The 23,574-nt window shown below is 49.8% G+C and overlaps 2 protein-coding genes across 2 annotated transcripts; one reads left to right on the top strand and one right to left on the bottom strand.

Annotated features, from left to right (window-relative positions):
* Nucleotides 1–95: 95 nt before the first annotated feature.
* On the top strand, nucleotides 96–7,422 carry Bud31 (BUD31 homolog). Its single transcript, XM_051162918.1, has 6 exons — nucleotides 96–239; nucleotides 1,302–1,435; nucleotides 2,378–2,497; nucleotides 4,811–4,933; nucleotides 5,945–6,111; nucleotides 7,336–7,422. The coding sequence occupies exons 3-6, from the start codon at nucleotides 2,404–2,406 to the stop codon at nucleotides 7,384–7,386; spliced, it is 435 nt and encodes a 144-aa protein (XP_051018875.1). The 5' UTR covers nucleotides 96–239; nucleotides 1,302–1,435; nucleotides 2,378–2,403; the 3' UTR covers nucleotides 7,387–7,422.
* Nucleotides 7,423–7,882: 460 nt separating this feature from the next.
* Nucleotides 7,883–23,404, bottom strand: Ptcd1 (pentatricopeptide repeat domain 1). The gene is made up of 9 exons (XM_051162875.1): nucleotides 23,129–23,404; nucleotides 20,747–21,222; nucleotides 17,044–17,184; nucleotides 16,023–16,241; nucleotides 15,018–15,119; nucleotides 13,468–14,172; nucleotides 11,168–11,284; nucleotides 10,237–10,419; nucleotides 7,883–8,066 (listed from the first exon to the last, which is right to left on the bottom strand). Exons 2-9 carry the CDS (start codon nucleotides 21,194–21,196, stop codon nucleotides 7,884–7,886), a joined length of 2,100 nt encoding a protein of 699 aa, XP_051018832.1. The 5' UTR covers nucleotides 21,197–21,222; nucleotides 23,129–23,404; the 3' UTR covers nucleotide 7,883.
* Nucleotides 23,405–23,574: the final 170 nt, after the last annotated feature.

Raw genomic sequence — 23,574 nt, 5'->3', positions numbered from 1 at the left:
TAGGTGGGCGGGTCCCCGCCAGGGCCTTATTTTGAAGAGTTTCTCACGAGAGCGGAAGCCGTCATTAAAGAAGCGGCGGCCCTAGGAGTGTAAGTTTCCGGTGAGTGTTTTCTCCCCTCATTTCTCGAGCACTGTATCTTTGGCGACGGTTACGGCCAGGAAGGCGATCTGAGCTGCTTAAGCGGCAGCGGCTGGAGTCCCCGATGACTCGGCGCCTTTATCGTTCTGCGCACGGGATGGTAGAATTGGGTCTCCCCCTCCACCCCCGTCCCCACGTCTTTTTCTCTTCCGGGACCGTTTTCTGTTTAAATAGGGTTTGTTTTCTCGGATGCTGGCCTGAGTTTCCCCCCGCTGTCCCGTCTGTAACTTCCCGCGCGTTCACTCCTTTCCCGAACTCCTCTGTGTCTGTAAACCGTCCAGCATCTCTTTGCTCCTGATATGGTCACCTCCTCTTTCACCTCTCCCCAGACCCGAGAGTCTCCCAGGGGAGAATGCGCACCCTGATTCTATCTTACTCTTCACTTCAGCGCTGGGAAACCCGGTGCAAAGAGTACTTACTGATGGGGAAGTCAGGAGCCTCGAATCAGTCACACTTGCCATTTCTGATCTGTGTGAGCCTGAGTACACCTCAGAGTTTATCCGTCATTTGTAAAATTGTTAAGGAAAGATGTTGGGGAGGTGGTGGGAGGGGAAGTTGAATACATTCGGAAGAGACGAGTCTTTTTTTCTTTTCTTTCCTTCCCTCCCGGAGACAGGGTTTCTCTGTGTAGACTTAACTGTCGTGGACTCCCTTTGTAGACCAGGCTGGCCTCGAACTCACAGCGACCCCTTGCCTCTGCCCAAGTGCTGAAATTAAAGGCTTGCTCCACCACACCCTACTGAGTTAGGTACTCTGTTTTTCTTTCTTTCTTTCTTTCTTTTTTTTTTTTTTTTTTTTTTTTTTTTTTTTTTTTGGTTTTTTGTTTTTGGAGACAGGGTTTCTCTGTGTATCCTTGGCTGTCCTGGACTTGCTTTATAGACCAGGCTGGCCTCGAACTCACAGCGATCCACCTGCCTGTGCCTCCCGAGTGCTGGGATTAAAGGCATGCACCAACACGCCTGGCTTGAATTGATAAATAAAATAAATTGGTAAATAAATTAAAGATAATAAATGGGCATGTTCTCTTTGCCAGCTAGACAGCTATATGCAATTGGGGGTTGGGGGATGCTTTTCTATTTAGATTTTTGACTGGCCTGTTTTGTAGGTCCAAAAGACATTTTTGGCAGTTGTTGTAATGTAATCTACTGTTCTCGTTTTGCAGATGAGACAGGACCAAAGAGGGAAAGTGATCTCCCCAAAGTCACAGAACAGTTGATAAATCTGGACAGGACCACAGGCTTGTAACTGCAAGGACCAGGGATTTTTATATTAATCTCGTAGGAAAGAGATCCAAAGGTATTGTGGTTTTGTGGTGGTTTTATTATTGTATGTTAGCTTTGTTTGTTTTAATGGATATGAGTGCTCTATCTTAATATACACCTGCATGCCAGATCCCAGTATAGATAGTTGTGAGTCACTGTGTGGTTGCTGGGAATTGAACTCAGAACAACGGACTCTGAACCGGCGACCCATGTCTCCGGCCATGTTGTTGTTGTAAAGGCAGCATCCCATGCAATCTGGATTAGCCCTACACTCAGCGTGTGTCGGAAGCTGGCTTTAACCACGGGCCCTCATGCTTCCCTCACACGTGCTCGGTGTAAGTGTGTTTCACCATTCCCATCTCGGGGGCGGGGGGCTGTGGGGCTCTTGCCGCGGGTGTGCTTCTGGTTTTGAACAAGTGATAACAAGCCAAAGTAACAGACTAGGTAGCAGGAGAGGAGGAGGAGGCAGGAGAGGTAGCAGAGCATCCAGCTGGAGTGCCCAATACACGTCTGGCTACTGTGTCCATTCAGACGAGACTGCCAAACAGAAGAACAAGTGTCAGCAAGTAGAGGTGACGTCATCAGATTTTCTGCTCACAGCATCCAGCAGAAACTGCCTGAGAAACTGAAGCAGTCGGGTGGAGTTACTGATGGACGCTGCTCTCCCTTCCCGAAGTTCTGCTTCTCTTTTCTACTGTAGACATTGTTTAGCAGATAGCAAGCCAGGCCACGGGATTTTTACTCTTGAGCAGTTTTGCTGTTTCCATTGGGGAGGGCAAGTCCATGCGCTGATAAGAGACTGGGGAGGACAGTGAGACACGTGTGTTTGGATCTGAAATAGGGGCGCAGACAACAGGTGGTGGCTTAGCAACATAACATACATTACACTTTCTAAGCTTGACTGTGAGGTGATGAGGAATGGCTACCAAAGGCCTTTGACAATCCGTGACTCAGAAAGCAGTTGACTTTCTCCTAGATCTTTGTAAGCTATCTTGCTGGGAAATGCCCAAAGTCAAAAGAAGCCGGAAAGCACCTCCAGATGGCTGGGAGTTGATCGAACCAACGCTGGATGAATTAGATCAAAAGATGAGAGAAGGTGAGTGGGGATGCTCCTGCCTGGGTAGGCTGGACCACGTGTCAAGGATAGACCAAAAAAAAAAAAAAAACCTCACACATACACACCAAAAAACACTATGAGAAGAGGGTTTATTGTTTTTTGTTTTTCAAGATAGGGTTTCTCAACAGGGTTTAGCCTTGGCTTTTCTAGACTCACTTTGTAGACCAGGCTACCTCAAACTCACAGTGATCCTCCTGCCTTTGCCTCCTGAGTGCTGGGGCTAATGCCTGTGCACCACCACACCTGGCAAGAAGTGTTTTTCTTGTTGCAATCTGGTCGTATTTTGTTTGCTTATCAACTCAGAATGCTTGAAAGTTCTGAAAAGTAAGATAATATTACTGTGTTTGTGAGAGAAAGATCAGGTGTCTCCTTTTCACTTTTAGTGTTTTGTTGGAGACAGGAACTCACTGTAAATTTTGTTGTTATTTTTCAGACATGGTCTCTCTATAGCTCTAGCTGTCCTGGAACTAATTGTATAGACCAGGCTGGCCTCGAACTCACGGAGAGCTGCTTGCTTGTCTCCCTAGCAGTGGGATTAAAGGTGTGCAACACAACACCCAGCTCACTATGTGATTGTTTTCCATGATGGTGGGCTGTAGCTCTATGCTTGTGAGTACAGGTTCCTGGGAAAGACAGAAGAGGGGTTACATCTCCTAGAACTGGAGCTGCGGGCAGCTGCAGGCCACCCTGACATAGGTGCTGAGAAGAGCCCCATCATGAAGCATTTGTATTCATGCCCTTTTTTGTTTTTGAAACTTTCTGTAGCTTTGGCTGGCCTGGAACTCCACTATTCATTCACATTCTTTTTGTGGGTCTTTGAAAGCCTTCCTTATCCCTTGGCCTGGGCAGCATAACACCATGACAGCCTTGTACTGTGGGAACCTTTGCAGTCTGCTTATCTAGGATGTGCTGGCCTTTGAAGAGTACAGTGTGAGCTCGTTTGCTGTTACTTTGATAAAACACCCAGACCAAGAGCAACACCAGGAAGGAAAGGCTTACAATTGCAGGTTACAGCCGATGACTGAGAGGATGTCAAGGCATGAACTAAGCACATGACCTCCAGGCAAGAGCAGAGAATGGGCCTGGAGAGACTGCCTCAGTGCTTAGAACACTGGCTGCTCTTGCTAAGGACTCCCACATGGCTGCTCACAACTGCTACAACTGCAGTTTCAGGAGTCCCAGTATCCCTTTTCACAGCCACGAGCACCTGGTTCACGTGTAATCCACATACATATATGCAAGCAAAACACTCATAAACAAAATCCAGGAAACTGAATCAAAAATAAGAGTGGAGGGATACACTTGCTGCTTGCTCAGTACACAGCTTTCTTCACTCCTAATGTCTCCATGCGGAGAATGACGACCATATTTAGAGTAGGTCTTTCTACCTCAATTAGGCCAACTTGATTTGCTCATTCCTCAAATCAGGCTCCATAGAGATTCTGGGTCCTGTAAGATTATATGTAAAAGCCGTCTTACTGTACGACTGCTTAAATTGACATTTTTGCGTGTGGAACTAGCAGCACAGGTGGAGGTTTGAGGACAACGTAGAGGAGTCAGCTCTCTCCACCATGTGGTTCTGGGGATCAGGCTATCTGTCCCCTTACCCACTGAGCTATCCCATTGGCCCCCTGGGTTCTTTTGTTGTTGTTTTTCGTTATGTACACCTTGTTTGTGCCTGGTATTTGCAAAGGCCAAAAGAGGGACACTGGACCCTGGAACTGGAGTTAGTTATGAGTCGCCACCTAAGTGCTGGGAATAGAACCTGGGTTCTCTGTAACAGCAGTCAGTGTTCTAACCACTGAGCCTTCTCTCCAACTCCCCTTGAATTGCTATTCAAAACAACCTTTGAAGTACCCTATTTACAGCTAATCTGATAATCGCTGTTATGAGGTAATACCTACAGCAGTAATACGAAGCCGCTGTCACCTTTGCTTTCTCTCTTCACACTGATTGTGCCAGACAGTTTCTGTTAAATATCCAGTTCCTGAGGACCAGGAGATTTGACACAATGCTGAAAACAAGGGAAATTAGAGTGTAAAGAGTCTATTTTCAGCTCTCTTGGATGTATTCTATTGGCAACTGTTTAACACCTTGGGGAATTGCCAGGCATTTTCTGCACCGTTGTGCATTCTTAGAAGGGCTGGATGGTTCCATTGTCTTGACCCTGGTGATTGTGCACATTTTCATTACTGTTCCCATGAGTGTGAAATAGTGAGGTAGTTAAGGGAGCAAGCATGCTGCACATCTGAAGGACTATCCCACAAACACATACGTGCTTTTCCTCCCCAGCTGAAACTGAACCCCATGAGGGAAAGAGGAAAGTAGAATCTCTGTGGCCCATCTTCAGGATCCATCACCAGAAAACTCGCTATATCTTCGACCTCTTTTACAAAAGGAAAGCCATAAGCAGAGGTAAATATGACTGCCTGAATTTTTTGGCCTTTACCAAGCTGTCATTACTATGTGCGCACACCATGCAAGCACATGCTGCGGCTCCCATGTGCAGGCTGCAGGGCCACCTGCAAGTTTTGGTTCCCTCCTGCTGCCATGTGAGTCTGGGGTTTCACATTCAGGTCCTTAGGCCTGCAGGGAAGTCATTCTTGGGCCCTGAGCTGTCTTCTGGACCTTTTTGACCTTGAGTAGTTTCAACATTTAAACAGTGATTCATAAAAAGCTGGGCCTGGTGACAGATAACTTTAATTCAGCACTCAAGATGGTTCTGAGTTCAAGGCTAGCTAAATCTACAGCGTAAGTTTCAGATGTGTGTGTGCGCGCACACAGACACAGACACAAAACTTTAAAATCTGGTATCGTTGTTTAGATAGTGTCAGCACTTGGGAAGCAGAGGCAGGAAGTTTCAGGCAAGCCTTGACTGTAGTATGTGATCCTAAATCCGAAAAAGAAAATTAAATGTTATTTTTGAAACAAGGCATTTATTATATAGACTATTCTGGCCTTGAACTCACAATGCTCTACCTGCCTCTGCCAAAAACGGGCATTGTTGTTTTTTGTTATTGTTTCTTTCTTTTTAGTTTCTTGTTTTTTGAGACAGGATCTATGTAGTCTTAGCTCTCCTGGAACTCAATTTGTAGACCAGGCTGGCCTGAAACTCACAGTGATCCTCCTGTCTGTCTCCCAAGTGCTGGAATCAAAGGCTTGTGCCACCCTGCTTAATTTTTCTTTTTTCTTTTCCTTTTTTTGTTTTTGTTTTTGTGAGAGAGGGTTTCCTGGCTGTCCTGGAATCACTCTGTTGTAGACCAGGCTGGCCTCGAACTTGCAGAGGTCCGCCTGCCTCTGCCTTGTAAGTGCTGGGATTAAAGGCGTGCGCCACCATCGCCCAGCTCCTTAATTTTTCTTCTTACTCCAAAGTGAAAGCAGGTTTGTTGTGCCCTGTTCTGATGCCTTGTCCTCAACTTCTGACAGAACTCTATGAATACTGCATTAAAGAAGGCTATGCAGACAAAAACCTGATTGCAAAGTGGAAAAAGCAGGGCTACGAGAATCTCTGCTGCCTACGCTGCATTCAGACTCGGGACACCAACTTTGGGACGAACTGCATTTGCCGGGTTCCCAAAAGCAAGCTGGAAGTGGTAATGCCGGATGGATGGATGGATGGATGGATGGATGGATGGGGAGTTTTCTGTTTAAAACTCTGCTGAAGTTGGGAAGTAGTTTGGTCACTGGCAGCCTGCTAGCCACCCCTGCCTAGAGTGAGTCCTCATCAGGGACCCTTGTTAGGTGGGATGTGGCTGGTCTGTAACTGAACCAAGCCTCATTCCTTAGGGAGAAGTGAGGGCAGCAGCTCTGAGGTGATGGGAGGGCTACTCTGTAGTGCCTGACTCTTACGCAGCCTATCCCTCTAGTCTCAAGCTGACATTAATCTCAGCATGTCTTCTGCCAAAACCAGGACTGATGGCTCGTGCCTTTAATCCCAACACTTAGAAGGTGAGATCCTGTTTCAAAAAAAAAAAAAAATGCTATCAAGGGTAGGCCAGGCGCCGGGCAGTAGTGCTGGGGTACAGTAGCTGAGCTCCAGTCTCTAGCCCCTTAAAGTAGTAGTCAGAGAAGCCACTGCTCATGCAAGAGTTCTGTTTCGTTCAGTATGCTTTGTCCTTTATGCCAAGAGTGGGGCTCTGGTGAGCGATGGCTGCTCCCCAAGAGGCTCTTGGTGTCCCAGCCTGTGACTAAGCGTTAACTGAGCTTCAGGGCCACTTGGTTGCCTGTTTGGTAGAGAGCTGCCAAGTAGGCATGCAGGCCTAGAAACCTCCAGTTCCACCTCCAGTGCCCCAAAGAGCCAGATTTGCTAGTGCACATCTATAATCCCAACACTCAGCAGCTGTTGGCAGGACCATCCTTCATGACACCCTGCCTCAATTAAAAAGGATGTAGCAGAGCTTCTCCAGAGAACTTTATTTGCTTAGAATGGACTCATGGTCTCTAGAAAAGGAGGTGAGGACAGCACTGCTGCGGTCCCACAGCCAACCACTATGCCCTTAGGACAAGACTGGTCTGGCCATAGAAACTTAAGTCACATCTTTTGCCCCAGTAGCTTCAAGAATTCTGGCTCTTAGCCCCCTAGGCAGTGGCAGGCCCACCATTCTTTGTGGTGTCTTGTTATAGTAAGTGAGCCACAGAGAAATGTAACTCCCGGACTGGTAGTAGCTGTTTCCATTTCACAATGGAGCTGAAACACCCTAATGGAACTGTCCAGTAAAGATGCTCTGGAAGGGAATGTTCCACCAGCACCCTGTTCAGCAGGTTCTGTAGGTATGCACACGCTGTAGCAGTGTATGCACATGTCCTCTTGTTAACAGGGTCGCATCATCGAGTGCACGCACTGTGGCTGCCGGGGCTGCTCTGGCTGACACCCTTGACTCCTCTGCATTCTGGACTTTGGACCTTGTGGGTGGGCCACTACCTCCTGGAGCAACCCTTCTCACAGCAGTGCCCAGAGAAGAGACCTACCCAGAGGGAGTGTGAACTTTCCAGGTGAAGGCTTCAGTGTTCACCAGCTGAGATCTGTACAAATAAAACCTTTAGACCTCTTGGCTGCATTCATTCTTCCAGAGCAGCTGGCTGTGGATGCAGGATGGGCTCAGTCCTGGTTCAGTCCTGGATGCTGGTGACCAGGAGCACACACCTTTCTCACCAGTTAGCGGGGTTGTTTGTCGAGATGTCTTGGCCTGCTTTGGGACCTGCTCTGAACTTGGGCACCCTGGGCCCAGCGTTTGTCCTCCAACCTATATTTATAAAATGCTATTAGTGCCTTTGCAAGGGGGATGCCAGCATACTCTATGCTTTTAAAGTTGAAGTGACGCTGCACACTGTGAAGGCTGGGTGCTTGTCATAGCAGTGTGCTCCATCACATGTCCCTAAGGTCTCCACAGACACGAGCATCCCCAGTGGTGTCTTGGTCCCTCTTAGACTTGGTCTGGAACTCCTGCCAGGGGTGATGGGCTTCCTCTGCTGGCATCACTTTTAGCCAGTGTTTATAATAAGCTCGAAAACCATCGATCTTCTCCAAGTAGGTGTTTTTCCCTTTGTACTGTAATAGAAATACATAGGACTGTCAAAGTGAGTGATACACAGGGATAAAAGCTAAAACCCATCACTTTGTACAATGAACACAGAATACACTAAGAAATATTCTCAGCCAGTGCAAATCACTGTGCAACACCAAGTTAGAGCAGCTGACCTCTCTTCAAGACTACAGTGGTCAGGGTAGATAAACAGACTTTAGTCGCTGCTGTGAAGAACCAAGTTCCAGGTTATTTCTGGGCAGACCAAACCACCCGCTGTCTAACAGCTGTCTAGCCTAAAGAGCACTAGAGTGCTCCTAAGCTCCTAAACCCATGCAAGTCACTTCAGCCCCACAGCTAGAATTGAGGTGTTTCCCTCAACTCTCCCTCTGACCTATCACCTTGGACCATTGCATCACCTCCTTGCAGGGAGAAGAGGTATGAAGAATGAAACAGCTGGCAGGGGCTGCATAGGAAAAACAGGTGAAACAAACTTAAAAACACAAGAGTAAAAGTTCTGTGAAGATTTAAGTGTGAGCCGGGCATGGTGGTACATGCCTTTGATCCCAGGCAGGCAGATCTCAAGTTTGAGGTGCATGATGCCGGTTTGGGGACAGCTAAGGCTACACAGAAACCTTTCTAGAAAATAAATAATAGAAGGGTTAAGTACACTGAGGGAATGGCTCAGTGGTAATGGGCTTACTATGTAAGCATGGTAAGACTCCAGCACCCAGACCTTGTGCTCTAATCCCTGCGCTAGGGAGAGGAGACAGGAGACAGGCCTAGCTCCAGGTCCAGTGAGAGGCCCTGTCTCAGAATGTAAGGTGGAGAGTAATGGAACACATTAAGTAGTCTGAGGTTGCACCCTCTAGGTACTAAAGTGATGACAGCGCCTACTAAGGTTTGTTTGTTTTTTCCCAAGACAGGGTTTCTCTGGGTAGCCTTGGCTGTCCTGGACTCACTTTGTCGACCACGCTGGCCTCGAACTCACAGCAGTCTGCCTGCCTCTGCCCCTGGGATTAAAGGCGTGCGCCACCACACCTGGCATCTACTAAGATATTTACAACATGAAAGGTGGCTTGGCAGTTAAGAGCACTGGCTACTCTTTCAAGGACCTGGATTCCATTCCATATACCCATAAGATGGCAGAAAAATATCCATGACTCCAGTTCCAAGGGATCAGGCCTCCGTGGGCAGTGCACACACGTGGTGCACAGACACGTAAGCAAAACACCCATACCCACTGAGGGGATGGTGTACACCCTTTAATCCTAGCACTTGGGAAGGAGAGGCAGGCAGATCTCTGAATTTGTGGCCAGTGTGGTCTACAAAGCGAGTTCCAGGACAACCAAGGCTACACAGTGAAACCCTGTCTTAACAAACCAACCAAATCCACCCATACACATTAAAAAAAAAAAAAAAAAAATGAGGTGGCCCACAGATGCTCAGTGCCTGCTGGTTGGCATCTGAGCTCCATGTTGACCACACGGGAGCCATCCCTGAGCTGTCACCCGTTCACCGTCTTCCCTCCCCGCCTGGCTTGTGTTCTAGGCCATGGTTGCCATTAATGCTCTAGAGCCCCAAACCAAAGGCCAGAGCCTGATGTCCTCGAAGGGGCAACATATCAGACTGTCGCTTTCAGCTGCCTACCCACTGAATAGGTGAAGACTGGGCACCAATCAATATGCAAGCATTGGGGAACTGGGTGAGCAAGGACAGTCTCCACCGCTCTTAAGCCTAGGTGGTTCTGTGAAGACAACCACATGTGAACACAGTGAACCATGGCATCACAAGGCTATGTGGGGGGAAGGGAAGGCAGGGCTGAGGAGGGCTACTTAAAGAGGGCATGATGGTGCATACCTGTAATCCCAGCACTTGAGAGATGGAGACAGGAGAACCATCGCTCATGGCCAGCCTGACTTCCTAAGACTACCGCAAAAACAAAAGGTGGGCTGACGAGATGGCTTACTGATAAAAGACTATACTGCTCTTCCAGAGGCCCTGAATTCAGTTCCCAGCACCCACACAAGGCAGCTTACAGCCACCTGTAACAAAGGGACTCAATGTGGCTCAGGGCCTGTTACCTGTTAAGTTGCTGGACAACATTCAGCAAGGAAGTGAATGTCAAGCCCCAAAGGCCAAACCCAGAGACAGCAGCAGCTAAGGCGACAGCACTGTAGAGCTTGGTACACATACCCGGTCAAAGGTGGGAGGGTACTCAGCAGCAAACTCCAGCTGGCGGATGACCACCTCGTTTACTGGGACTCTGCTCTGCCGCATGTCCTTGAGGATATCGATGAGATAGGTGTAGTCCAGCTTCTTGAGGGCCGCGTTGATGAGGGTGCTGTAAATGTGGATATTGGGGGCCATCTGGGATTTCTAGAACACAGACATCACATGGTCAGCGGGGTCATGGTAGCTGGTGGACAAAGAAGCCTGCTGTGTGAGATCCACAGTCATGTCTTCTCCCCAACCTAGGTACCAGGAACAAGAAGAGTGGGACCATACAGCAACAAGTGGTTTCCATACCCCACAAAAGCAAAGCAAGTATGCCCTATTCCCTCAGCCCTGAAGAATTTGTGGAGAAAAGTCTGCTGCTCAGGGCTCAGTAGACCGCAGGGAATAAGGTTACTAGCCATAGTTTACTGGTTGACCATGTCATCACCAGGTGGTGGTCAGCCTATAACAGCCAGCATGGGTTGGGTTACAGAATGTGTGGACCTGACTTGGTCCTTAGGAAGTGGCCATTGCTGGGGCTGGATGAAACCCACTTAGCAAGCACTCATGAGAGGGCCAGAAAGAGCCAGGGCTGTGAAAACCACCGCTTGCCCCAAGGGCTTCTGCTCCATCCCTCCTCTGAACATAACTCCCATCTCTTCGGGGTGTTCTGGTTCAGCCCTATTCACACTACTTTCCACTCTGTTGAAAACACTGTTCTCTGGGCCAGTTTCTACAGTAGCTCAGAGGCTGGTGGTTCCCAGAGAGGACAATGGCTATGCTACACTAAAGGGATGCTGTCCCACTCTCCTGCTGGGCCCCATTTTTTCCCCAACTTTCTTCCTGACAATTCCCAGGGTTCTCCCAAAATGGTGGGTTGCCTATGTAGGCTTGGGCCTGGGCCCCTCACCTTCATGTCTGAAAGTAGCTGCATACCATCCTTGGGCTTGTGGCACCCAATGGCCAGGTTGCAGAAAGTCCGCAGATTGGGGACAATACCCCTCTTTGCCAGGATCGGCAACAGCGCCTGTAGGACAGACGTGCAACTGTTACCTGTGACTCACAAGCCCCGGCCAATGTCCTGGTGAATCCCTTTGCTGGATGCTAGGGACCTAGGGACACAACTCTGCTCAGCAGCCTCTTCCTCTGCTGAGGGTGGGGCACTCCTAGTCTCAGCTCAGCACTCAAGATCTCATGCCCTCTGCCATAAGTGCCCTTCCTTCCTTCTGTCTTCTGCTCCTTGGCTGCCTGTCCCCGCACTGGGCCAAGGAAGCTGAAGCTCCTGATGCAAGGCAGGAAGCGGCACTGATCAGCATGTGGAACCCCTGGCCTGGTATGAGAAAGAGAGTATCTTTCAGCCTGGGGAGGGCCCTGGGGAAGGACTCGGTCAGCTTAGCTTGTCCAGAGGAATGTGTGCTCTGCACTGTGGCCATTTCTCTGTCACCTTTGACCCTCACAGATGCAGAGGGCAATGCTTCTGTGAAAGCAAGCACCACATTAAAAGTAATTGTGAAGGCAGGGCGTGATGGCACACACCTTTAATCTCAGCTCTCAGAGGCAGAAGCAGGCAGATCTCTGTTAGTTCAAGGCCAGCCTGGTCTATAGGCCCAGTTCCAGGACAGGCAAGGCTATATAGTGAGATCCTGGCTGAAAAATACCAAATAACAGAACGAAACAAAACCCACCTCATTGTGTAGGTGGACAAAACTGTGTCTGGAGCCTGGCTCTTGTCTCTGCGAGATGGGTAAAGCCACATAACCAGGCAGGACCTCCTGGTCTGACCAGGAAGGCAGCAAAGAGACCTGAAGCTGATGATGGCACTGAGTGAAGTGCAGGACCAGGAACACAGATGGCAAGACCAAAACGTTCCGGAGACATATTTGGGTACCTCGAGGGAAGTCTTTCTTTTGTGGGGGTTGAGTGTCGGGGTGCAGAGCTAGGGTCTTACTACACAGCCTTGGCTGGTGTGGCGTTCACTATGTAAACAGGCTGGCCTAAAACTTGGAGATCTGCCTACTTCTACCTCTCTCAAGTACACTATGTTATCCAGCACCCCCCTTTTTTCCCCCATCATCTCCCCCCCCCCTTTTTTAAAGGTCTCAGGCTGGCACTGAATTCTCAATTTGGCTATGCTGGATGTTTGATGTCAACTGGACACAAGGTAAAGTTATTTGAAAGGGGGGAATCTCAGTTGAGAAAATTCCTCCTAAGATGGGGTTGTGGGACATTCTCCTAATTAGTGACTCATGGGGGAGGGCCCAGTCCATTGTGGGCGGGGCCATCCCTGGGCTGGTGCTCCTGGGTTCTATAACAAAGTGGGCTGAGCAAGTCATGAGTACGCAGCACCCTCCATGGCCTCTGCATCAGCTCCTGCCTCGAGGTTCCTGCCCTGCTTGAGTTCCTGTCCTGACTTCCATACTATGAATGTGGAAGTGTAAGCCAAATAAAACCTCCTCAGGTTGCTTTTGGTCATGGTGTTTCATCACAGCAACAGTCACCCAAACTAAGGCAGTGTGCCCCAGGATGACCTTAAATTCTCCAGCCTCCATCCAGCCTCTGATCCTCAACTCCTGGGACTATAGGTGGGCATCACCATGCCCAGTATATGCAGTGCTAGGAGAGGATCTCAGAACCACACAGGAAGTAGACAAGCACGCCGCCCACCAAGCTACCCTCAGCCCCACATATGACTTTTTTTGTTTAATGTGTACAGATGTTCTGCCTGCATGTATGTCTACATAGCACTTGAATACTTAGCACCCATGGAGGCGAGAAGAGGGTATGAGACCCACTGAACTTGGAGTTGAAGATGGCTGTGAGCTGCCATGTAGGTGCTAAGACAGCCAGTGTTCTTAACCACGGAGGCAGCTCTCCAGCCCCCATTCCTGGTGGCTCTAAGATACTGAATAACTCTACAGCCCTATTTCTCAGACACCTGCCCCTCTTATATATCCCTCCTCGGCATAGAGACAGGGTCGGCGTCTTGGAACCCAATATCCTTGCTTGTGAGCACAGTCATCCTCCATGAACGCCCTACGTGCCCTTTCTATGGGTGGCAGTGCTGGCTGGTATGTGGCTCAGTTCCTAGCTTCATGCACAGCCAGGCCTAGAGCAGGACTGCAGATGTGTCTGCTGACTAGTAAACTACATTCCAGAATCTGAGGGTCACAGATGGAAGAGACAGGGAGGCCCCAGTCAACAGCCCCTTACCTTCGCTCCCTCCAGGTCTCCCAGTTTGCTCTTCTTCCTTATCAGCGTGTTGAAGAAGGTCACGTCGGCCTCCACCTCATGCCTGTCCAGGATGGACAGCAGCGAGGACTCTGTGGGGCTCCCAGGCTCCACCAGCTCAGCCAGCAGAGTCAGGGTTTTGATGTCTGGCTGGAGCCCATGCTCTGTCAGCTTGCCCAAGAAGCCCTCCAGGCCCCCCATCAAGGCCAGCCTGTCAGCAGGGGTGGCCACTGTCCCAAAGCAGACTACAGTGGGGGGCAGAGTCCCAAGACTTAGGAGATTGACTTCCAGTTCCAAGTGGGGAGGCCTCAGGGCCAGTGGGGTGAGGACAGCTATGCGGCCAGGTTCTGCCTTGGTTTCTACCTCAGATTGGGTCCTGCTTGTTACTGCAGCCTCAGGGAAGGCTGGAGGTCCCGCAGGTTTCTGAGAAGGTTCTAGAAGCAGCTGCCTCTCCAGTGCCTCCACATGCCCAAGTGACACACTCAGGCCTGCCTTGGCCTGGACTTTCCTTCCTGTCTGATACCTGCCTGCTGGGGGCTGGAGGAGGACGGTTTCTTCCTGGGGCCTCAGGAGCAGCCTGGAGGCAACCTCTGGGTCCCCCAGACCACAGTCTCGAGCTGCCCCCAACAGGAGGTTGTAGCCATGAATACTTGGTTTGATGCCCAGGCTCAGCATCTGCCGCCACACCTGCAGGAAAAACAAATGTTTAGTTACATGTTCCTAGTCACATTCTGTCACATGTATGTCTCTTCAACCGCTGTGAAGCTGGCCTACAGTCCCAGGCGGGAGGATCAAGATTAGCCTGAGCAGCCGGGCGTGGTGGTGCACGCCTTTAATCCCAGCACTCGGGAGGCAGAGGCAAGCAGATCGCTGTGAGTTCGAGGCCAGCCTGGTCTACAAAGTGAGTCCAGGATGGCCAAGGCTACACAGAGAAACCCTGTCTCGAAAAACCAAAAAAAAAAAAACAAAAACCAAAACCAAAACAAAAAAAAGATTAGCCTGAGCAACACAATGAGACATCTAACAGGGGTTGGGGGCTGGGCACTGGCAAGGTCCCAGTCACCAAACCTGATGACTGAGTTCAACCCCTAGAATCTACATGGTGAAAGGGGAGAAGCACCTGGCAAGTTGTCTTCTGCCCTCTACGTGTGTACTTTGGAATGTAGGCGCCACCGCCTGCGCCCCCCCCAAAAAAATATATCTATAAAACTAGAAAGTGTCCAGCCTAAGGCCAGGCCTGGCAGCACACCCCTTTAAATGGTTGTGAGACAGCACGGGGGGTGCACTGGGGACTGGACCCAGGTCTTCTACAAGAGCAGCCAGGGCTCTTAACTGCTGAGCAATCTCTCCAGGCCCCTTCGGTTTGGTTTGGTTTTCTGAGACAGGTTCCCAGCAGCTCCACCAAGTGCCTCACAACAGGCTCTAACTCCAGCTCTGGGAGACCTTCTCTGCACACATACGAATAATTTAGCAAAACAAAAACCAAACAGAACTAACCCCGGCACCAGGCAGGGCACAAAGGCAAGACTGACCTGCATGGCTTGCCGGAACCCTGCCTTCTTGTCCTGGATACAGCCCATGAGCAGGAAGCAGAAGGTCTCCTCTGTGACTGCATGCCCCTTGTGGATGATTTCCTGCGTGAGAGAAGAAAGCAGACCCTATGTAATGCCCAGTCTAACCTGGTTCAGTACCAGGTCCAAGCATCTCCAGGGAATAGGTGCCTGGGTGCAGTCTACGACCAGTTAGAACCACTTCCCAAGTGAAGCACCTGACTGCACTTACTTACCCCACACGCTACCTCCTGGCCTGTCTTCTCAGCTCTGCAAAGCTAAGCCTAGCACCCACTCTACTTGACGCTCTGGAATCATGGGACTGGCTTCGTGACCCACAAGCAGCAGCAGCAGCCAGCTGTGGGCATGGGTGAGGACAAGGCCCTGAGCTTTTCAGCCTCAGTTTTTGTTGTTTTAATTTAATACTTTACAGGCAGATACCAGCCCCCTCCCTCCCATACCCTTCTCAGAGAAGCGGAGGCCCCCAAGAGATAACCCACCCTGGCACCTCAAGTCACTGCAGGATTAAGCGCATCCTCTCCCACTGGGGCCTAACAAGGCAGCCTGGCTAGGGAAAGGGATCAGTGGCAGACCCTACTCAGCCTCAGTTTCTTCATCTGTGCAAGAATGACTGAACAATCTTTAAATCACGTAGAGGGCAAGCACAGTCCTACCAGCCTCTTCAGTGTCAAGCTGGGAAAGACACTCCTACCTCTCAGACCCTCCCGCCCTTCTCCTCAGCCCAAGGTCTCCCTCAGCACCACCACCCTCCACCCTCTTGCTCTCCTGCCTACAGCCTCGCACTGTCTGACTGAGGCCACAGGAAGGCCCTATCGGATTTGTGTGCAAACCCCAGCAAAAAAGCATGGGTTGTCTCATCTTTCCTGAACACCGCAGGTAAGCAGAGACAGGCATTTTCCCTCACACGCATTTGTCCCACGGGACTGGAGCTGCCTTGGAAGAGCAGGAAAAAAAGGGAGTCCCCACCTTGAAGACATCAAGGCACATCCTGAGGTCCGCACACTTGGCAGCCACCTTCAGCAGGGCGTGGTATGTTTTCAGGTTGAGCTGGAAGTTTTTGGCCTGGAGCTGCTGTCGGAGCTTCAGCGCACTCTGCAGGGCTGAGTCCTTCCAGGGAGACTCTGCACAGACGTTGAACAGAGCTGTGTATGTGGCATCCGAGGGATCCAGGTCTCTCTTCTTCATCTGTTGAGATGGAAGAAAACCAAAGGTAGTTCTAGGAAGATCTAGATAAAGACCAGCAGCCTCTTTGAAGGACACAAGAGAGGTCTGCTACCACATTAAATTAGTGAGGAGCGAAGCTTTACCCAAGGGGCACCTCATAAACAGTATCCAAACTCTTGGCTCCACCAGAGGGCTATGAAAAATAGAGCCACACTCCCAGAAATGCCAATGGAAAACCATTCTCCTGGGGGCACTCGAAAGAATATTCTAGAGCTGGCATACATGTATCAGGTGCTGCCAATGGCCCTATCCTGCAGCCTGACTAGCTCACCCTGACTGTCCAAGGGGTGCAAAGAATGGGTCTGTTCTGGGAAAAGGGACCAGTGCTTACAAAACAGAAGCGCAGGTTCGCCCTTTGCTCTGGCAATAGACTGTGAGAAATGCGGTAGTGTACCGAGTATGAAGTCCACAGTTAGCAAGAGGCTGTGCTGCGGTAAGGGCTCTTTAAGTTCCTGTCCCAGGAAAAAATGGGTCATCTCTTATTTAGGTTCACAGGTGTCCCAGGTAAGGCTCTTTATTGACTCGTGAAGGGAAAAGAAGCAGGATGTGTGTGTGAGCAACTGTGGGGGGTTTGTGGTGAGGAACACAGACGAACTGAGCATGGCAGCAGAGACAGAAGGAGACAGGCCAAGCACATGAAGCAAGCATGTCTCCCGTCACCTCTCTTAATGCAGCACTTGGACTCAGTGTCATCGGCCCGTTATGTGACGGTATGCTCAGGACCTGCACTCAGCGTGAGCTTCAGAGCCTTGGCCACACTCACATCATTGAAGAGCCGGAAGGCCTTCTTCAGGTAGCCCGCGCGCCCGCAGCCCCCGATCAGCACCGTGTAGTTGCACTCCAGAGGCTGCAAGCGCTCTTCCTTCAGCATCTGCCTCTCAAACAGATCCAGGGCCTCAGCCAGCTAGGGAGACAGGAAACAGGAGACGGGGCTCAGCATGGCTCCTGAGACTTTCAGCAAGCCAGGAGAGTGGGGCGCACCTCGGCTACACAGCATGTTTCAGAACAGCCCGGGACTCATAAAACACTGTCCTCAAAACCAACAACCATCCCCCCCCCCCAAAAAAAAGGTGCACAGACGAGGGACCCTTCTGTGACATGCTACAAGGCAACAGATTCCTCCCTCCCTCCTCAATTATGCCCAAGGCAGGCTTTGGCCACCTCTGTAGCATCCCTGTCCCCTCTGGACCTGCTCTCACTCCTTCTGCTTCGGCTTTGGTCGTGTTGTCCTGCACCTGACCGCACCCAACGCCTGCACATGCTTAGTTAGGAAACAGCTCACCACCAAGCTGAATTCCTAGCCCCAATTTCCTTTAATTTATACAGTGCTCTGCCTGCATGCACACCTGCAGGCCAGAAGAGGGCACCAGATCTCATCATAGATGGTTGTGAGCCACCATGTGGTTGCTGGGAATCAAACTCAGGACCTTTGGAAGGGCAGACTGTTCCGTGAGCCATCTCTCCAGCCCCAATTTTCATTCATTCTTTTTTTTTTTTTTTTTCTCTTCTTTTTTTGAGACAGGGTATCACTGTGTAGACCACGCTGGCCTGAGATTCAGAGATCTGCCTGCCTCGATGCTGGATTAAAGGTGCATGCCACCATGCCCAGCTCTCACTCCTTTTTTTTTTTTAATTTGGCTTTTCAAGACAAGATTTCTCTGTGTAGCCCTGGCTGTCCTGGACTTGCTTTGTAGACCAGGCTGGCCTCGAACTCACAGTGAATCACCTGCCTCTGTCTTCCAAGTGCTGAGGTTAAAGGCGAGTGCCACCACACCTGGCTCACTCCTTTTTCTTATCTGTTCATTCAAACAATAGCTACTAAGTCCTCCCATGAGCGCCAGGCAAGGTCTGTTCACTTGGGGAGCGAGACTACAGAAGGAACCTTGCTCACGAAGGCACTATTCTGACTGGAAAAGACACAGAAAAAGCGCCAGGCGTGGTAGTGCACACCTTTAATCCTAGCGCTCGGGAGGCAGAGGCAGGTGGATCTCTGTGATTTCGAGGCCAGCCTGGTCTACAAAGTGAGTCTAGAACAGCCAGGGTTATACAAAGAAGCTCTGTCTCAAAAAACAAAAACGAGGGGCGGGGGGAGGGAAACTAGACATGACAATTTGTGCCTGCAATCCCAGCACATGGAAAGATGAGGCAGGAGGACCTGAAATTTGGGTCCAACCTGGGCTACATAGCAAGCTTGAGACTAACCTAGGCTACGGAATAAACCAGTCTCAGAAGAGCCAAAATAAAATGGTGGTGGTGGGACAAGATGGCTCAGTGAATAACGGTCCTTGCCAACAAGCCTAACAACTGGAAGGGGTCTCTGGAGTTCCCACGGCAGGAGAGAAAGGATCCCCCAAGACTGTCCTTTGTCTTTCTTGTGCGCACACAAACACTGACAGTCACACGCGAAAATAAATGCAATTAAAAGGGGCAGGGCTTGGACGTAGCATACTTGATAAAGGATTCATCTAGCATGCATGAAACTCAACCCCCAGTACCACATAAGCCAGGTGTGGCAGCAAACACCTGCACTCCCAGCACTTGAGAGATGACAGTAGGAGGGGTCAAAAGTTCAGGGGTATCCTTCACAGGCAGCCTAGGGTACGTGAGACTCTATCCAAAAAACAAAATAAGGGTTGAAGGGATGGCACCAATTAAGAGCACAGAAACTCGCAGGGGTCTCCAGTTCTATTCCCGGCACCCTGGTCAGGCTGCTCAGAACCACCGGTAACTCAGCTTTAGGGACTCCACTGCTGTGACAGTGATGGGTGCACATAGATACATATGCATGCATTCACACACACAAGGCAAATTAAAGTTTATAGCACACACCTTTAATCCCAGCACTCAGGAGGCAAAGACAGGAGGATCTCAGATTTTGAGGCTAATGTAGTCTACAGAGTGAGTTTCAGGACAGCCAGGGATATATACAGAGAAACCTTGTCTCAAAAAAGAAAAAAAAAGAAAGAAAGAAAAAAAGATTTTAAAAAAATGGTTAAGAGCACTGTCTGCTCTTCCAAAGGATCCAGATTCAATTCCCAGCACCGCATAATAGCTCACAACTGTCTGTAACTCCAGTTCCAGGCGATCTGACACACTCACACCAATGCACATAAACTAAAAATAAATAAATAAATAAATACAAAAAAATTAAGAAAAAGAAAAAAAACACAAACAAAAAAGTTTATAAAGTACTTTAAAAATAACAAATAAATCCGGTATGGTGGCTCAGGGTATGCCTTTAACCCAGCAGAGGCAGGTGGATCTCTCAGTTGAAGGCCAGCCTGGCCTGTAGAGCGAGTTCTAGGACAGCCACAAATACAAAGAAACAAAGAGAGACATTGGGCCAGGTGTGGTGGCACATGCCTTTAATCCATGCACTCCGGAGGCAGAGGCAGGCAGATTGACATGAGTTCAAGGCCAGCCTGGTCTACAAAGTGAGTCCAGGACAGCCAAGGCTACACAGAGAAACCCTGTCTCAAAACAAAAACAAAAAACAGATACAAAACAGAGACTCTATATCAAAATAAACCAAACAAATAAAATAAGCCAGATATGCTACCAGATGTCTATAAATCCCAGTACTTGTGAGGCAGAGTCCTCTCTGAGCTCCAGGCCAGCCTTGTCTACATACTGAGTACCAGTCAAGCAGGCCTATACAGCAAAACTGCCTTGAAAGGATGGTGGGACCTTGAAAATTAGTTAGTGCTGGCTAGAGCCTCCAGGTCAAGTTGTTAAGAGAATAAATCATGACCCAAGGAAACATGATATGGACGAAACGACTAATGGGACTGCCGTATATTGAGTAAAAGATAGCTAAGCGGATGCCGGGCATGGTGGTGCACGCACTTGGAAGGCAGAGGCAGGTGGATCACTGTGAGTTCGAGGCCAGTCTGGTCTACAAAGTGAGTCCAGGACAGCCAAGAATACATAGAGAAACCTCGTCTCAAAAAACAAAACAAAGCTGGGCGTGGTGGTGCATGCCCTTAATCCCAGCACTCGGGAGGCAGAGGCAGGCAGATCGCTGTGAGTTCGAGGCCAGCCTGGTCTACAAAGTGAGTGCAGGACAGCCAAGGCTACACAGAGAAACCCTGTCTCAAAAAACCAAACCAAACCAAACCAAACAAAAAAACCAAACCAACCAACCAACCAAACAAACAAAAAGGAATAGCTAGGGGGCTAGCAATATGGTTGGGCAGATAAAGGTTCTTGCAGGGCAAGCAAGCTTAGTCACCAGAGTTTGATCCCTGGGCCACACACAAACATGCAAAGGAAGAGGAAGCTCTGTAAGTTGTCCTCTGGCTTCTACAGGTAGGTCCACAGCACACACAGTCACACGTGCACGGAAACAGCAATAACAGAGCCAAGGACTGAGCAGCAAAGGCCCGCGGCTTCAAAAACTGGAAAGGCTGCACTGCCCCGCATAGGGTGCCAACCCGGCAGAAAGGGAGCCCCTAAGGTTCTCAGACCTTCCTTTCCTTGATCAGTCGTTTGCACTGAAAGAAGTACCAGTATGGCGTGTTCCTCCTGCCCTGCCACACTTTGGGCTCCAACTCTTCCTCCTCATCAGCTTGCTCCTTGACCTTCAAGTTGTACAGCTGGGGTGTTGACTTGTGGAAGAGTCTCCGGGAAGAGTACTTGTCAGAGAGGGTCCCAAAGCTCTCTTCTTCCTCATCTTCCTGAGGGGTCACAGTGCCGGGCTGACTGGAATCGGAGCAGACGGTGCTCATTTTCTTCTGGCCCACGGGCAGGTAGGAGAAAGAACTGCCCAAGGCCACTGACGCCTGCCAACTTGGCCACGCCTCCCTCAGCCACGCCAATCCCTCCCTGCGTCCTATCCATCTGGTGGATCCATGAAGGACAGACAGTCCTATGGGGTGGAGGCCAGCAAAGAGCCGGGAAAGTCTTATGAGATCCATCACGGGCCTTCCTGTGCCACCACCACCTGAAATAGAGAAAAATAAGGAAATCGCCATCACCCTCCTGTGTGAAAGTCAGAAGAGAGAAGCGTGGTTACGAGGGCGGGGCTGTGGGGGAGGGGCCATACTTAAAATCTCAGCATCATGGTTAGAATAGAAAAGCCAAGGTCCTCCTCAGCTGCCGACCAACTCCAAGATCAGCCTGGATTCATGAGATGGTCTCAAAAAGAAAGAAAATAAAGAAAAAAGCAACACTGGTGGAGCACGCCTTTAATCCCAGCACTAGGGAGACAGAGGCTGGGGGCCTTCTATGAGTTCAAGGTCAGCATGGTCTATGAAGTGAATGCCAAGCTAGTCAGGGCTCCCGATAGAGATCGCCTGATCTCAACAACAACTGCATTCATAAAAGGGGCTGAGAGTGTCTCAGGAGACAAAGCTGCCAAGCTTGAGGACCTGAGTTTGAGCCCTAAATCTACTCGATAGAACTTGCGGTGCGGGGCTGGAGAGATAGCACAGTAGTTGAAGAGCACTGACTGTTCTTCCAGAGGTCATGAGTTCAATTCCCAGCAACCACATGGTGGCTCACAGCCATTTATAATGTGATCTGTTGTGCACTATATACATAATAAATAAATAAAATAAATCTTTAAAAAAAAAAAAAAAAAAAAGAACTTGTGGTGCATGCAAGCTGTTCCCGGGCCTGCACGTCCTGGGTGCTGGGGAACACGCACACGCACACATAAATCAACGTGTTCCCATGGAAGTCAACTGGGAGCCTGTGCTACAAATAAGACCCAAGCTATATGAGACGATGTCTCATACCAGAACAAAACCAAAGCAGAAAGCCTTAGTCAGGCCTAAAATTCCTGATACTCAGCAGCCTGTAAGTACACCGAGAGGGAGGTGGGTAGGGATCAGGGCATGTTGGCTTTGTGACAGAACACTTATCTAGCAAGGCAGAAGTTCCCAGGTTGGATTCTCACTCCTTTAGTCCCAGGCAGATCTAAGTTGGAAACCAGCCTGGTCCACACAGTGTGAGTTCCAGACCAGCCAGGGCTACACAACAGAGACACTGTCTCAAACAAACCGAAACCCAGAAAACTGTACACATGCTTACCTGTATTGTTTCTTTTTTAGTACTGGAGGTTGAATTTAGAATTCCACCACAGAGCTGTATCTCCAGCTCCTTACCCTTTTTGAAACAGGCAGCCATTAGGTAGCCTTGGTTAGCCTCAAACTCACTCTCCTGCCTCAGCCTCTCCTGTGCTAGGATTACAAGCAAGCTCCATTATGTCTGTTTGTTTGTTTGTTTGTTTGTTTGTTTAAGCAGATGGTAGTGGTGTTCAAATCCAGGGACTTTGTAAATTCTCTGTCACTGAGCTACATCCTCCCGTCCTAGCATTCCATTTTTATTAGGCTCTGCTGAGCTAGAGAGTTCACTCTTATTTTGAACCCTTTAATTAAAAAAAATAAAAAATACCAGGTCAAATGGGTAGGAAGACACTTTAAAGCCTAGCTCTATTATTAGTTTGACTCAGTCGGGCCATGGTGGCGCACACCTTTAATCCCAGCACTTGGGAGGCAGAGGCAGGTGGATTGCTGTGAGTTCGAGGCCAGCCTGGTCTACAAAGTGAACACAAGACAACAACCAAGGCTACACAGAGAAACATCGTCTCGCAAAAACAAAAAAGAAGAAGAGGTTTAACTCGCTCTCCAGGGTCTCATGCAAATGCAGGTTGGCCTTGAATTTCTGACCCTCCTGCCTCCACTTGCCACTTAGTGGGATTACAACCATGCACCAACACTCTCGGTTTATGCGGTGCTGGGGTTCGAACCCAGGGCTTGGTTCATGCTAGGTAAGCCCTTCACCAACTCCGCCACACTTCCACTCCCCTTAGGCGAGTTTTAAACCTCTGAATTTGAGATACTTACAGGCTGTCCGCCCTGAGACTCTCGGGCCGCCTCTTCCCTGCTCTCACCAGGACTTCAGTTTTCTCACGTGGTGCCTCGGGAATGGACAAGGTCCTTCAGGTCCAATTTCAGCCCGGCTCCCGGGATTCCAACGAGGGTTGAGCCTTAAACTCACTCCGAGTGTCCCACGCAGCGAGACCCTAGTGAGGCGCGCTCAGAGTCAACAGACTACAGCTCCCAGTGGCCCATCTTGCCTTCACTACGCGAGGCAAGGGTCTCGCGCAGGCGCACTTGCGTCGCCTTGCCGAGTACCGACCCAAAAAGACACGCGTTCGGCCAGCGGCTAGCCAGGCCTGAAGGAGTCCGCACTCGATTGGCTGAGTCTGGATAGGGGGAGGGAAAAAAGGACCGGCGCGGGCTCCAGTGCTCCCGGCATCCCTCGCGGGGCAGTGGCGGCGGCGGCGGCG

This window comes from Acomys russatus, chromosome 19, assembly GCF_903995435.1.
Source record: "Acomys russatus chromosome 19, mAcoRus1.1, whole genome shotgun sequence".
Taxonomy (NCBI): domain Eukaryota; kingdom Metazoa; phylum Chordata; class Mammalia; order Rodentia; family Muridae; genus Acomys; species Acomys russatus.
This window is presented reverse-complemented; position numbering and strand designations above follow the sequence as displayed.

Bases quoted from the DNA above. Each gene is read 5' to 3' on its own strand.
- Bud31 (XM_051162918.1), top strand. From the start codon at position 2,404: ATGCCCAAAGTCAAAAGAAGCCGGAAAGCACCTCCAGATGGCTGGGAG. The intron at 4,934-5,944 runs GTAAATATGACT...AACTTCTGACAG, and splicing joins AAGGAAAGCCATAAGCAGAG to AACTCTATGAATACTGCATT. The intron at 6,112-7,335 runs GTAATGCCGGAT...TCTTGTTAACAG, and splicing joins CCAAAAGCAAGCTGGAAGTG to GGTCGCATCATCGAGTGCAC.
- Ptcd1 (XM_051162875.1), bottom strand. From the start codon at position 21,196: ATGGATCTCATAAGACTTTCCCGGCTCTTTGCTGGCCTCCACCCCATA. The intron at 11,285-13,467 runs GTAAGGGGCTGT...TCTGTCCTACAG, and splicing joins GAGACCTGGAGGGAGCGAAG to GCGCTGTTGCCGATCCTGGC. The intron at 8,067-10,236 runs GTATGTGTACCA...TTTCTATTACAG, and splicing joins ACCCTCCCACCTTTGACCGG to TACAAAGGGAAAAACACCTA.